Consider the following 14,121-nt stretch of genomic DNA (forward strand, 5'->3'; position numbering starts at 1 on the left):
TCCTTGGACTGTGGATTGGGGCTTGGTCCCTCTGGAAGCGATGTAGGTGCTGGGGCTGTTTCCATTGACTGTGAACCGCTGTCCCCATACAGCTGTTCCCATACAGGAAGGGCAATAACTGCATCACTGTAACTACATCCACACTAGGGCTCGTATCAGTATACCTATCTTAGTAAAAATCATCTCCCAGCCAAGAGTTATACTGGTGTAACTTTCAGGTGGAGCCCAGGCCTTGCTGCCACTGCTCGTCAGAGCTTTTACAAACTGCATTAGTGAGTCTGGGCAGTTTCCAGCCACTATCTGCCATTTCCACCCCAGCTCTCTACCTCCTTTTGAAGCTCTGTGTTTTGGTTTATTTTCCAGAGGTGCCTTAGCTGCCTTTTCCCACATTGAGTTTGTGGTGTCTGTGTTGTGCTTCCCTCCTGCAGCACAGGCAACAAACAGCTGGCCTGCCGTAGGGGAGCAGGGCAGGGAATGTGCAGAAGAGACATTTCCTGGGGCTATCCCCTTCTGCCCAGCTTCCTCACAGCTCAGCCAGGCACAAAGCAAACTGCACAAGGAAGAGCTCCACTGCAGGACAGCGCCCATCTCACGGTACTGAAGCGCAGGTCAGGAAGAGAAAGCCCCAAGGACATTTTTAGAACTGGAGCCACATGGAAGGAGGTTTTTGATAGAGGGAAAAGATGAAACGAGGGAAAATAAACCTCTTTCATAGGGAATAACTTTATTGTAAAAGCTGAAAATACAGCTCCCGCTGGAGCTCTTACTAAAAAGGAAACAGTACAACGTCATTTGGGAGCAGGTCTCCAGGCAGCAGGAGGGCAATCTCTGGGGGCACCTTGTAACAGCAACATTTCTGGGGCAGGCAACAATCGTGTGCTTCAGAAAAGGAAAATTCCACCAATCTGCTGCGGCCAGTCAACCTTAGAGGCTTTTTCCAGCTCGCCTGCAATCTCTGAGCCCTGCTCAGGCCAGCTCCAGCCTCTGATCCCCTAGCATAGTCCGGCTGGAAAGTTTCCATGGTGAACACTGCTGCCTATAGTGTTTCCATAGCGAGCACTATTGTCCCCCTGCCCCAGGTCTCAGCTTTGACACAACCCCATGCTCCTGAATTCACTCCCTGCAGCAGGTCTCTGCACACTCTGGGGACATTCCCCAGGATACACAGGCTGTGAAGAAGGGGGAAAACCCATGTTCTTATTGGTTCCATCCTCCCATGTGGCACAACCAACCATGTGGTTCAATGTTCCTGAGGACTGGTATTCGGCTGGGGCTACAAGAGGCGGAGCCACGTCAGCAGGCAGGCTGGACCCTGAGGAGGTCTGGCCCATGAAAACGGAAGGGATGGCTCTTGAAGAGACAATCACCACCTTTTCCACTGCCACATAGGATTCTTCGGCAAGGTGGACAAGAGTCTATTGTCCATGGCACCTTTGACAACGGCATTGCCAAACCACATGTAGGGTTGGACCTTGCTCGTGTTGTGACCCATTTGCTGAATGCTGATCCTGCTACCTCAACTCATTCTGCTGGGCTGCTCTAGGTGTGGAACTCAGAAGGTGTATCTCAGGAGATTGGCCGTCCCACCCTAGAGCCACCAAGGCCAAGCTGCGGTTCAGGGATTCATCCAACTTCTGCGTTTCTGCTTCTAGAACAGCAGCCTTGGGCTCCCTGGCCACAGCTGCTAAGGAGTGAGAGAGCTCCTGGTGTAGGCCCGACAGCTCCTGGCTGGTCTTTGCACAGCACTTGATGTAGTCCTGCTTGTGCTTCCGCTCCAGCACCAGCTGGGTTTGCAAAAGAGACACCTGAAGGAAGAGGAACAGGTTGAGCTCAAGGGGCCGAAGGAAAAGAAGTGACTTGCCTGGCTTCTGCTTCTCTCAAGATCCCGCCCCAGTGTTACCAGTTCCCCAACAGTCATGCCCCACCCAGGCCCAGCGCCCCAGGGCTACCAGCCCACTCACAGCCATGCCCTGCCCCGCCCAGCACCCCAATGCTACAAACCCTCCCATCCGTGCCCCACCCTCCTCAGCACCCCAACGCTACAATCTCCTCCCAGCCCTGCCCCCACCCAGCTCAGCACCCCAAGCTACAAACCCCTCCCAGCCGCGCCCCCACCCTGCTCAGCACCCAATGCTACAACCCCCTCCCAGCCCTGCCCCAACCCCGCTCAGCACCCCAACGCTACAACCCCCCCAGCCACGCCCCACCCCGCTCAGCATCCCAAAGCTACAACCCCCTCCCAGCCCTGCCCCCACCCTTCTCAGCACCCCAACGCTACAAACCCCTCCCAGCTGCACCCCCACCCTGCTCAGCACCCCAACACTACAACCCCCCCATCCATGCCCCACCCCGCCCAGCACCCCAACGCTACAAACCCCTCCCAGCCATGCCCCACCCCGCTCAGCATAGAATCATAGAATATCAGGGTTGGAAGGGACCTCAAGAGGTCATCTAGTCCAACCCCCTGCTCAAAGCAGGACCAATTCCCAACTAAATCATCCCAGCCAGGGCTTTGTCAAGCCGGGCCTTAAAAACCTCTAAGGGTATGTCTACACTACGAGAGTAGTTCGATTTTACTTAAATCGAATTTTTGGAATCGATATTGCAAAGTCGAACGTGTATGTCCACACTAAGGACAGTAATTCGACTTTGTGAGTCCACAGTAACGGGGAAAGCGTCGACATTGGAAGCGGTGCACTGTGGGCAGCTATCCCACAGTTCCCGCAGTCCCCGCTGCCCATTGGAATTCTGGGTGGAGCCGCAAATGCCTTCTGGGTAAAAAAAATGTCTCGAGGGTGCTTTTGGGTAACTGTCGTCATCCGTCCATCACTCCCGCCCTCCCTCCCTGAAAGCGCCGGCGGGAAATCAGTTCGCGCACTTTTCTAGTCAGTGACAGCGCGGACGCCACAGCACTGCGAGCATGGAGCCTGCTGCGACCATCGCTGCAGTTGTGGCCGCTCTCAACGCCTCGCAGCTTATCATCCACCTTTCCCTGAGGCAGATGCAGATAAGTCAGGCGAGGCGGCTACGGCACCGCGGTGAGGGCCTGAAGTCTGAGAGTAGCACAGACCTCTCAGAAAGCACGGGACCCAGCGCCGAGGACATCACGGTGGCAATGGGTCATGTTGATGCCGTGGAACGGCGATTCTGGGCCCGGGAAACAAGCACTGAGTGGTGGGACCGCATAGTGCTGCAGGTCTGGGATGAATCCCAGTGGCTGCGAAACTTTCGCATGCGGAAGGGAACTTTCCTGGAACTTTGTGAGTTGCTGTCCCCTGCCCTGAAGCGCAAGGACACCCGGATGCGAGCAGCCCTGACTGTCCAGAAGCGAGTGGCCATAGCCCTCTGGAAGCTTGCAACGCCAGACAGCTACCGGTCAGTCGCGAACCACTTTGGCGTGGGCAAATCTACCGCGGGGGTTGTTGTGATGCAAGTGGCCAAGTCAATCGTTGATGTACTGCTGTCAAAGGTAGTGACCCTGGGAAACGTGGAGGCGATCATAGATGGCTTCGCAGCGATGGGATTCCCAAACTGCGGTGGGGCCATAGATGGAACTCACATCCCTATCCTGGCACCGGACCACCAGGCCAGCCAGTACATTAACAGAAAGGGGTACTTTTCCATGGTGCTGCAAGCACTGGTGGACCACAGGGGACGTTTTACGAACATCTACGTCGGATGGCCGGGCAAGGTTCATGACGCTCGTGTTTTCAGGAACTCTGGTCTGTTTAGACGGCTGCAGCAAGGTATTTACTTCCCGGACCACAAAATAACTGTTGGGGATGTGGAGATGCCTATAGTCATCCTCGGGGACCCAGCCTACCCGCTAATGCCCTGGCTCATGAAGCCCTATACTGGCGCCCTGGACAGTGAAAAAGAACTCTTCAACTACCGGCTGAGCAAGTGCAGAATGGTGGTGGAGTGTGCTTTTGGACGTCTCAAGGGGAGATGGAGAAGCTTACTGACTCGCTGTGATCTCAGCGAAACCAATATCCCCATTGTTATAGCAGCTTGCTGTGTGCTCCACAATCTCTGTGAGAGCAAGGGGGAGACCTTTATGGCGGGGTGGGAGGTTGAGGCAAATAGCCTGGCTTCTGATTACGCCCAGCCAGACAGCCGGGCAATTAGAAGAGACCAGCGGGACGCGCTGTGCATCCGGGAGGCTTTGAAAGCTAGGTTCCTGACTGAGCAGGGTAACCTGTGACTTTTAAGTTAGTGTACAGAGAAGCTGAACCTGCCCCCGTTTCTTTACCCAGTTAATGTTGACTATCCTCTCCAGTTACATACCCCCTTCACCCCCTTCCAACACATGTTTAGAAATAAAATCACTTCTACTTTGTTAATGAACACCGTTGTCTTTATTACTGTTTTCGCGGGAATGTTTTAAAACTGGGACGTAGACTGTGGTGGGGAGCGGGTGTAGTGTACTGACGCAAACGAAGCTTCTAAACTCCAGGATTGACAGGCTCCGCTGTGGTGGACTGGTTGTTTCAACGGAGCTTGTCACCCCTCCTGATCGGGACTGTGCGTATGGGGGGGCGATGTGACTTTGTGGCGGGGGGAGGACGGTTACAGATCCCCTGCTGCGTGGCTCTGTGATCCAGGATAAGGACCGCCGCTTAAGATCTGTAACTGCCCTTCCCCGCCACAAAGTCACAGAGCAACCCACCCCCCACCACAGAACATGAAAACCACCTCCCAGACTGACCAGGGTAACTAGTCACTGCACTGTGTATGTGCCCTGCTGCTGGACCTGCCCCCGCCTATGTACCCTGCCAAAGGTGACTGTCCTGTCCAATTACCAACCCCCTTCCCCCCATCCTCCAAAAGAACATGATGGAAACAGTAATTAACAGAAACGTATTTTTTATTATCAACTACACATGGAACTGGGAGGTGAAACTTGGACGGGGGCTTGTGTGAGGCGGGAAGGAAAGAACTTGTCAAATTTTGGGAAATGAGAGCCTTCTCCTACTAGAGCTCTCTGCAGGGGTGGAGTGAGAGTTAGCACGGACTCTGCCGCCCCTCCTTCTTTGCACTTTCGGTGAGGGGGGTATGGGACTTGGTGGTGGGGGAGGGCGGTTAGAGATAGACTGCAGCGGGGCTCTGTCCTCCTGCCTCCGGTCCTGCAGAACATCCACAAGGCGCCGGAGCGTGTCCGTTTGCTCCCTCAGTAGTCCAAGCAGCGTTTGAGTCGCCTGCTGGTCTTCCTGCCGCCACCTCTCCTCCCGATCCATGTTTGCTTGGTGCATTTGGGACAAGTTTTCCCGCTACTGGGTCTGCTGTGCTGCCTGGGCTCGGGAGCAGGCCATAACCTCCGAGAACATGTCCTCCCGTGTCCTCTTCTTCCTACGCCTAATCTGCGCTAGCCTCTGGGAGTGTGATGCCAGGCTAGGTTGTGAGACAGTCGCAGATGTGGCTGTGGGAATGGGAGAAAGGGAGTGAATTCCTCAGAAAGATAAATGTAGTTGCGAACAAAGAACATAGTCTTTCTCTGTGAACAAGACCATGCACAGCACCTATCACATGCGCACTCAGCACAAGGTCGAATTCTCGGCCTTCGCATTCAGTGCCTGAGGTCTTGCACAGCAGATTTGAGAAGCGGGGCAGGACACCGGAATTTCTGTAGCAGGCAGACATGGTAAGCCGTAGACTTGTGGCAGCTTAAAACTTTAATATTAGCACTGGCCTCATTTCACATTGAAAGCAATGTCAGTCCCTGCTGCCAGGAATCCGGCAAGCAGGAACTCTGCCCCTGTCCCACCCCCTCGCGGCTGTCCCCGGGAAAGATCCCTGTAGGCTGCCCCTCTCACGCCTCCACCGCGTGGCCGCAAACCAGTGGTTACAGTTCTGTAAAGGAACGGGCAAGCAGTCCCAACACTAACATTCCCCTACCTAATTCAAAGCAGGTCACCATGAGTGACATCACCCTGATGAGGATCTCAGACAGCGAGAAAGAAAGAATGCTTCGGGAAAGCCTCCAAAGACCAGGGCCGTATGCCGCCCTGCTCTGCAGGGCAATGATCCCTGAGTACTTGCTTGTCTCGTGGCGTGGAAACGTTTCCTACTACGGAGGACCCAATAAGGCCGCTCTCCCCAGGAACCTGATGCAAAGGCTTTCCAATTACCTCCAGGAGAGCTTCCTCGAGATGTCCCAGGAGGATTTCTGCTCTATCCCCGGACATATAGACCGCATTTTACTGTAGCTGCACTGGCAGGGACTAAACAGTAGAGCAGCTTGGGCAGAACAATCATGCTAAACCGGACATTGTTAGATTTTTTTTCAATAGTTGCACTGTCCAGGACTGAAATGTTAAGCGCCTAGGGCAAACTAATCATGAGAAACCCATTTTTGTTATTCTTAATATTCCTGTTCTGTTAAAAATAAATGTTTAGATGTTTAAAACACTTACTGGATGATCCTTCCCCAGATTCTGTGTCCGGGTTAACGGCTGGGGACGGTTGATAGGGGATCTCTGTAAGGGTGATGAAGAGATCCTGGCTGTCGGGGAAATCAGCGTTGTAAGCGCTGTCGACTGCCTCGTCCTCCTCATCTCCTTCCTCATCTTCCCCGTCCGCTAACATGTCCGAGGAACCGGCCGTGGACAATATCCCATCCTCAGAGTCCACGGTCAGTGGTGGGGTAGTGGTGGCGGCCGCACCTAGGATGGAATGCAGTGCCTCGTAGAAACGGGATGTCTGGGGATGGGATCCAGAGCGTCCGTTTGCCTCTTTGGTCTTCTGGTAGCCTTGTCTCAGCTCCTTGATTTTCACACGGCACTGCGTTGCATCCCGGCTGTATCCTCTCTCTGACATGTCTTTAGAGATCTTCTCCTAGATCTTTGCATTGCGTTTCTTGGAGCGCAGCTCGGAAAGCACGGACTCATCGCCCCACACAGCGATCAGATCCAAGACTTCCCGATCAGTCCATGCTGGGGCCCTCTTTCTATTCTGAGATTGCACGGCCATCACTGCTGGAGAGCTCTGCATCGTTGCCAGTGCTGCTGAGCTCGCCACGATGTCCAGACAGGAAATGAGATTCAAACTGCCCAGACAAGAAAAGGAATTCAAATTTTCCTGGGGCTTTTCCTGTGTGGCTGGTCAGAGCATCCGAGCTCGGACTGCTGTCCAGAGCGTCAACAGAGTGGTGCACTGTGGGATAGTTCCCGGAGCTATTAGCGTCGATTTCCATCCACACCTAGCCTAATTCGACATGGTCATGTCGAATTTAGCGGTACTCCCCTCGTCGGGGAGGAGTACAGAAGTCGAATTAAAGAGACCTCTGTGTCGAACTAAATAGCTTCGCGGTGTGGACGGGTGCAGGGTTAATTCGATGTAACGGCGCTAACTTCGACATAAACGCCTAGTGTAGACCAGGCCTAAGGATGGAGATTCCACCACCTCCCTAGGGAATCCATTCCAGTGCTTCACCACCCTCCTAGTGAAATAGTGTTTCCTAATATCCAACCTACACCTCCCCCACTGCAACTTGAGACCATTGCTCCTTGTTCTGTCATCTGCCACCACTGAGAACAGCCAAGCTCCATCCTCTTTGGAAACCCCCTTCAGGTAGTTGAAGGCTGCTATCAAATCCCCCCTCTTTCTTCTCTTCTGGAGACTAAACAATCCCAGATCCCTCAGCCTCTCCTCATAAGTCATGTGCTCCAGACCCCTAATCATTTTTGTTGCCCTCCGCTGGACTCTTTCCAATTTTTCCACATCCTTCTTGTAGTGTGGGGCCCAAAACTGGACACAGTATTCCAGATGAGGCCTCATCAATGTCGAATAAAGGGGAACGATCACGTTCCTCGATCTGCTGGCTATGCCCCTACTTATACAGCCCAAAATGCTGTTAGCCTTCTTGGCAACAAGAGCACACTGTTGACTCATATCCAGCTTCTCGTCCACTGTGACCTCTAGGTCCTTTTCTGCAGAACTGCTACCTAGCCATTCGGTCCCCAGTCTGTAGCGGTGCATGGGATTCTTCCGTCCTAAGTGCAGGACTCTGCACTTGTCCTTGTTGAACCTCATCAGGTTTTTTTTGGCCCAATCCTCTATTTTGTCTAGGTCCCTCTGTATCTGATCCCTACCCTCTAGTGTATCTACCACGCCTCCTAGTTTAGTGTCATCTGCAAACTTGCTGAGAGTGCAGTCCACGCCATCCTCCAGATCATTAATGAAGATATTGAACAAAACTGGCCCCAGGACCGACCCTTGGGGCACTCCGCTTGATACCGGCTGCCAACTAGACATGGAGCCATTGATCACTCCCATTGAGCCTGACGATCTAGCCAACTTTCTATCCACCTTACAGTCCATTCATCCAGCCCATACTTCTTTAACTTGCCGGCAAGAATACTGTGGGAGACCGTATCAAAAGCTTTGCTAAAGTCAAGGAATAACACATCCACTGCTTTCCCCTCATCCACAGAGCCAGTTATCTCATCATAGAAGGCAATTAGGTTAGTCAGGCACAACTTCCCCTTGGTGAATCCATGCTGACTGATCCTGATCACTTTCCTCTCCTCTAAGTGTTTCATAACTGATTCCTTGAGGACCTGCTCCATGATTTTTCCAGGGACTGAGGTGAAGCTGATGGGCCTGTAGTTCCCCGGATCCTCCTCCTTCCCTTTTTTAAAGATGGGCACTACATTAGCCTTTTTCCAGTCATCTGGGACCTCCCCCGATCGCCATGAGTTTTCAAAAATAATGGCTAATGGCTCTGCAATCTCATCCGCCAACTCCTTTAGCACCCTCGGATGCAGCGCATCCGGCCCCATGGACTTGTGCACGTCCAGTTTTTCTAAATAGTCCCGAACCACTTCTTTTTCCACAGAGGGCTGGTCACCTTCTCCCCATATTGTGCTGCCCAGTGCAGCAGTCTGGGAGCTGACCTTGTTTGTGAAGACAGAGGCAAAAAAAGCATTGAGTACATTAGCTTTTTCCACATCCTCGGTCACTAGGTTGCCTCCCTCATTCAGTAAGGGGCCCACACTTTCCTTGACTTTCTTCTTGTTGTTAACATACCTGAAGAAACCCTTCTTGTTACTCTTAACATCTCTTGCTAGCTGCAACTCCAAGTGTGATTTGGCCTTCCTGATTGCACTCCTGCATGCCTGAGCAATATTTTTATACTCCTCCCTGGTCATTTGTCCAATCTTCCACTTCTTGTAAGCTTCTTTTTTGCGTTTAAGATCAGCAAGGATTTCACTGTTTAGCCAAGCTGGTTGCCTGCCATATTTACTATTCTTTCTACACATCATGATGGTTTGTTCCTGCAACCCAATGCTACAGCCCCCTCCCAGCTGCAGCCCACCTGGTGCCTCAGCACTGTGAGCCCCATCACAGCCACGCCTTACCCGGTCTGGCATTCCAGTGCTATGAGTGCCCTCAAAGCTCTTCCCAGCCTGGCACTGAGATCCCCTCACAGCTGCTTCTTCCCTCACAGCCCTGCTCTGCCCTGGGCCCTAGCACTACAGCCCCCTCACAGCCTGGGCTGGCCCAGTGCTACAAGCTCCCTCAGAGCCAGGCCCCTTCCAGGCCCCCATTCCTAGGAGTTTCCACACTGGTGTGCCCCACCCGTGCAGATACGACCATCTAGATGAGAGGTTTTCTACTCCTAACCTGCTTCTGCAACTCAGCAAGTCGCCTACGGAGAGTCCGGGCCTCCTCCTGGGAAGAAAATGCAAAGAGAAGGCCTTTAGTCCTCAGTCTACTTGGGGCAGGACTAGATCAGAGCAGGCGGGACTCTGCCAGGGTCACATGCTCAGGCTCCCCTCCCTGTTCTTACCTGTCCTGAAGTTGATGCCTTATTCTGCCCAGAGTCAGACATAGGAAGTCCACAGGCATCTGGCAGTGAGAGGCCAGCACGGTCCCTCTTCAGCCTCCTCCGCTCATGCTCCACCTGCACACAGGACACAGAGAAAGGGTCACAGCAGTCTGCCAGGGAGCGAGGAGCTAATAACCTGGGGTATCAGGTGGGCCTCCACTCAGAGGCACTTACCTCCAGGCGATGGTGGGGGAAGGAAGTGGGACAGAAATGGCTTCACCCTGGAGCAAGACCAGCTGATGCTGGAGTGTGTGTGGGTACAATGGGCAGGCAGTGCTGGAGTGCGTGGGGGTGGGCGGGAAGTGCTGGAGGACATGGGCAAGCGGTGCTGGAGTGCTGGGTGGCGGGTGGTACTGGTGGGCATGGTCAGGCAGTGCTGGAGCACGAGAGTGCAGTGCTGGAGGGAGGGCGTGGGCAGTACTGGAGAGCGTGGGCAGGTGGTGCTGCAGCGCTAGGGGGCGGGAGATGCCAGAGGGCGTGGGCACGGGTGGGTGGTGCTGGTGGGCGTGGCCGGGCAGTGCTGGAGCACATGAGAGTGCAGTGCTGGAGAGCGTGGGCAGGCGGTGCTGGAGTGCTGGGGAGTGGGCGGTGCCGGAGGCGGTGGGGACAGGTGGGCGGTGCTGGTGGGCGTGGCTGGGCAGTGCTGGAGCACATGAGAATGCAGTGCTGGAGGGCATGGGCAGGCGGTGCTGGAGTGCTGGGGAGTGGGCGGTGCCGGAGGCGGTGGGGACAGGTGGGCGGTGCTGGTGGGCGTGGCTGGGCAGTGCTGGAGCACATGAGAATGCAGTGCTGGAGGGCATGGGCAGTGCTGGAGGATGTGGGCAGGCGGTGCTGGAACGCTGGGGAGTGGGCAGTGCTGGAGGGCGTGGGCACGGGTGAGCGGTGCTGATGGGCGTGGACGGGCAGTGTGGGAGTACATGAGAGTGCAGTGCTAGAGGGCGTGGGCAGGTGGTAATGGAGTGCTGGGGAGTGGGCGGTGCCGGAGGCGGTGGGGACGGGTGGGGACGGGTGCTCAGCGTGGCTGGGCAGTGCTGGAGCACATGAGAGTGCAGTGCTGGAGAGCGTGGGCAGGCGGTGCTGGAGGGCATGGGCATGGGTGGGCGGTGCTGATGGGCATGGACGGGCAGTGTGGGAGTACATGAGAGTGCAGTGCTAGAGGGCGTGGGCAGGCAGTGATGGAGCGCTGGGGAGTGGGCGGTGCCGGAGGCGGTGGGCACGGGTGCTCGGCGTGGTTGGGCAGTGCTGGAGCACATGAGAATGCAGTGCTGGAGGGCGTGGGCAGGCGGTGATGGAGCGCTGGGGAGTGGGCGGTGCCAGAGGGCATGGGCACGGCTGGTGAGGGCGGACGGGCAGTGCTGGAGCGTGCGGGGGTGGGCAGGTGGTGCCGGAGCACATGGGGCTGATGTCATCCCAGAGTGCCAAAGGGAACTGGGGAGGCGCTAGGAATCTGGCTCACCTGCTCCAGAGTCCTCCTGAGTTGGGCATTGAGCTGCTGCAGCTCAGTTTTGTCATGTTCCAGCTTTGCGACAGCTCGCTGCAGACGTTCCAGCCGCTGCTGCAGGAGTCTCCTCTCTGCCCCTGCTGCCAGCTGCTCCTCTTCCTCTCCCATGGCCTGGAGGGTGTAGAGAGCAGAGTCTTGGCGAGCCTGTGCCAGATGGATATGTGCCCCAGATGCTCAGAGTGGGGAATCTGTACAAAGCTGGCTAGAGAGGCCTACAAAGAAGCACACTGTGCCTGATGGGGAGCGCTCATCAGTCGCTCCCTCTGCTCCCAAAGCATAGGCACCAGCACCCCTCAGGGACCACTCTCCAGCACAGCCACAGGGCAGAATTAATCCAGGCCAGATACACACTTCTTACTTCTCCTCTCCCATGTGTACAGAGGCCCTGCCCACTCTCCCCTCCCTCACCTGCTGTTTCCCTGCTCTCTCCTCTCTAAGCAACAGAGCCGCATCTCCATTCAGAGCCTTGTTTGGAACGCTCTCCTCTAGGTCTCTGAGAGCTGAAGCAAGCTGCTCCTGTAGGAGTGACAAACAGCACAGATCATCCTCTGGAAGCCAGGGCTGCAGTGCCCCCTGCTGGAGAGGGCACTCACCGCTGTTCCCAGTGAGGCAGACATATCTTGCTCGCTGCAGGCCTCTGCCCCAGCTGCCGAGCTGGGTGGTGCCCTGACCATGGAGGAGACTGAGTCCACAGAGGAGCTGGTGGGACTGCTAGTGGCTGAATACCCCAATGAGGCAGAGGACCCCAGGACAACAGAGCCCCAGTCCGAACTGTATTAGGAAGTAGCCCAGGGAAGCCAGAGTTTAGTCTGGTTATTGCTGTCAGTGCTGGCGTCAGCATGTTTCAGCTGGATCCAGACTGACCCAGTGGCAGAACATGCCGTCACTGTTAGGGCCCTAGGCTGGGACCTGGTGGAGTAGTGTGGGCCCAGGTCCTCTTACCCGCTGCTGCCAAACCCATCCCTGGGGTGGCTGTCTCTCCACTTCAGGCTGAACAGCCTGTGTTTGCCTGTTAGCTCTGTCCTGCCTAGGCCCCAGACTGTTTGGTGCTCTGCCCTGCCAAGAGGGTCTAGGCACTAGCACCTGATATTAGGCAGTGACCCCTGTGATGTATTGTGGCCTCCCTCCGACCCAGAGAGGGAGAGATGACTGCCACCACAATACGTGGACTTACTGGCTACCTTGCAGCGCAGTTAGTCAGGGAGCAGCCCAGCAGGTGGTCCTAGGTGGTCTGATCCTTGACAGCAGGGCCACGAAGGTCTGTTAGTCCTGAACGTGAAGGGTCATAGCCAGTGAGGTACACCCTTCATCCCAATGGATCTCAGTGCCATTGCTGTGCAGTGGGCCAGCACTGTGTGTATTGCCAGCCACTCATAGCCACCTCCACCACCTCACTCTCTGTGGAGACTGGACATACTTTTTCTGGTACTTCCATTGAGACTGGGCAGCAGCTTGAGGGGGTATGCTACACAGTCTCCACCAGCCAGCCCACAGCAAGGAGCAAAGGTGCTGCATCCCTATTGACAGGATTTCCTAGCCCAAGTGATTCCTAATTCATGGACTGGTTTCAGCTCTGATTCTGCTGTCTGCACCAGCTTTTACAAACACATGGGTAAGGTAAGATCCTCCCATCAGCTTGCTGTCCTCCACAGTAGATATGGCATCACCCGGCTCCTCTTCGCACTGACCTCAGCCAGCCCCCACCCTAACTGTCTAGATCATGAAGTGAAGACAGAGCCTCTCAAAGCACTGACACTGGCTGCACTGCAGCCACCAGCAAGGTGTCGGGGGGAGCCAGCACTGAAGCCAGAGTTTTCTGTACCAGGAGCACCACATATCAGAGCTCAGCACAAAGAATGCTGCAAGGCACAAGAGCACCTACCCTGAGGAGAGAGAGCGAGAAGGCAGTCCTGAAAGCAGGACTCTCAGAGCACCAGGAGTGACTGGGCCAAGCATATACTGCTACCCAGAATTACCCCACAAATGCAGAAGGGGCGATTCCAGCAATGGAGCTGCCTATGGCAAGGCCATGTTGGGATGCAGCTGCTTCTCTTTTGGCACCTCTTGCCTTATCATTTTAGGCAGAGGTTCTGCCTCATTGCCTCTATATAAATCCACGGTACGCCCACATCTTGAATACTGCATGCAGATGTGCCCCCCCCCCCTCTAAAAAAAGATATATTGGAATTGAAAACGGTTCAGAAAAGGGCAACAAAAATGATTAGGGGTATGGAACAGCTTCAGTATGAGGAGAGATCAATAAGACTGGGACTTTTCAGCTTGGAAAAGAGATGGCTAAGGGGCGATATGATAGAGGTCTATAAAATCATGACTGGTGTGGAGAAAGTAGGTAAGGAAGTATTATTTACTCCTTCTCAAAACACAAGAACTAGGGGTCACCAAATGAAATTAATAGGCAGCAGGTTTAAAACAAACAAAAGGAAGTATTTGTTTACCCAACACACAGTCAGCCCGTGGAACTCTTTGCCAGAAGATGTTGTGAAGGCCAAGACTATAACAGGGTTCAAAAAGGAACTAAATAAATGCATGGAGGATAGGTCCATCAATGGCTATTAGCCAGGATGGGTTGGGATGGTGTCCCTAGCCTCTGTTTGCCAGAAGCTGGGAATGGGTGACAGGGGATGGATCACTTGAGGATTACCTGTTCCATTCATTCCCTCTGGGGCACCTGGCATAGGCCACTGTCGGTAGACAGGATACTGGGCTAGATGGACCTTTGGTCTGACCTAATATGGCTGTTCTTATGTTCTCATTGAGTGGACTGGAGGTC

At 54.6% G+C, this 14,121-nt stretch overlaps 1 protein-coding gene across 12 annotated transcripts in view; it reads right to left on the reverse strand.

The window, feature by feature from the left end:
- Nucleotides 1-704: 704 nt before the first annotated feature.
- CEP250 (centrosomal protein 250) overlaps nucleotides 705-14,121 on the reverse strand; it is a 131,720-nt gene continuing 118,303 nt past the window's right edge. For 8 of the 12 annotated variants that reach the window (XM_054045819.1, XM_054045816.1, XM_054045824.1 and 5 more), the window contains 5 exons: nucleotides 11,739-11,846; nucleotides 11,286-11,441; nucleotides 9,791-9,904; nucleotides 9,625-9,672; nucleotides 7,054-8,894 (listed from right to left, as the gene is read on the reverse strand). In XM_054045819.1, coding sequence (XP_053901794.1) covers nucleotides 8,265-8,894; nucleotides 9,625-9,672; nucleotides 9,791-9,904; nucleotides 11,286-11,441; nucleotides 11,739-11,846 — 1,056 coding nt within the window. In that variant the 3' untranslated portion in view covers nucleotides 7,054-8,264. The other 4 variants (XR_008446801.1, XM_054045820.1, XM_054045822.1 and 1 more) reach the window with 4 other exon arrangements.

This window comes from Malaclemys terrapin, chromosome 12 (assembly GCF_027887155.1).
Source record: "Malaclemys terrapin pileata isolate rMalTer1 chromosome 12, rMalTer1.hap1, whole genome shotgun sequence".
NCBI classification, from domain to species: Eukaryota; Metazoa; Chordata; order Testudines; family Emydidae; genus Malaclemys; species Malaclemys terrapin.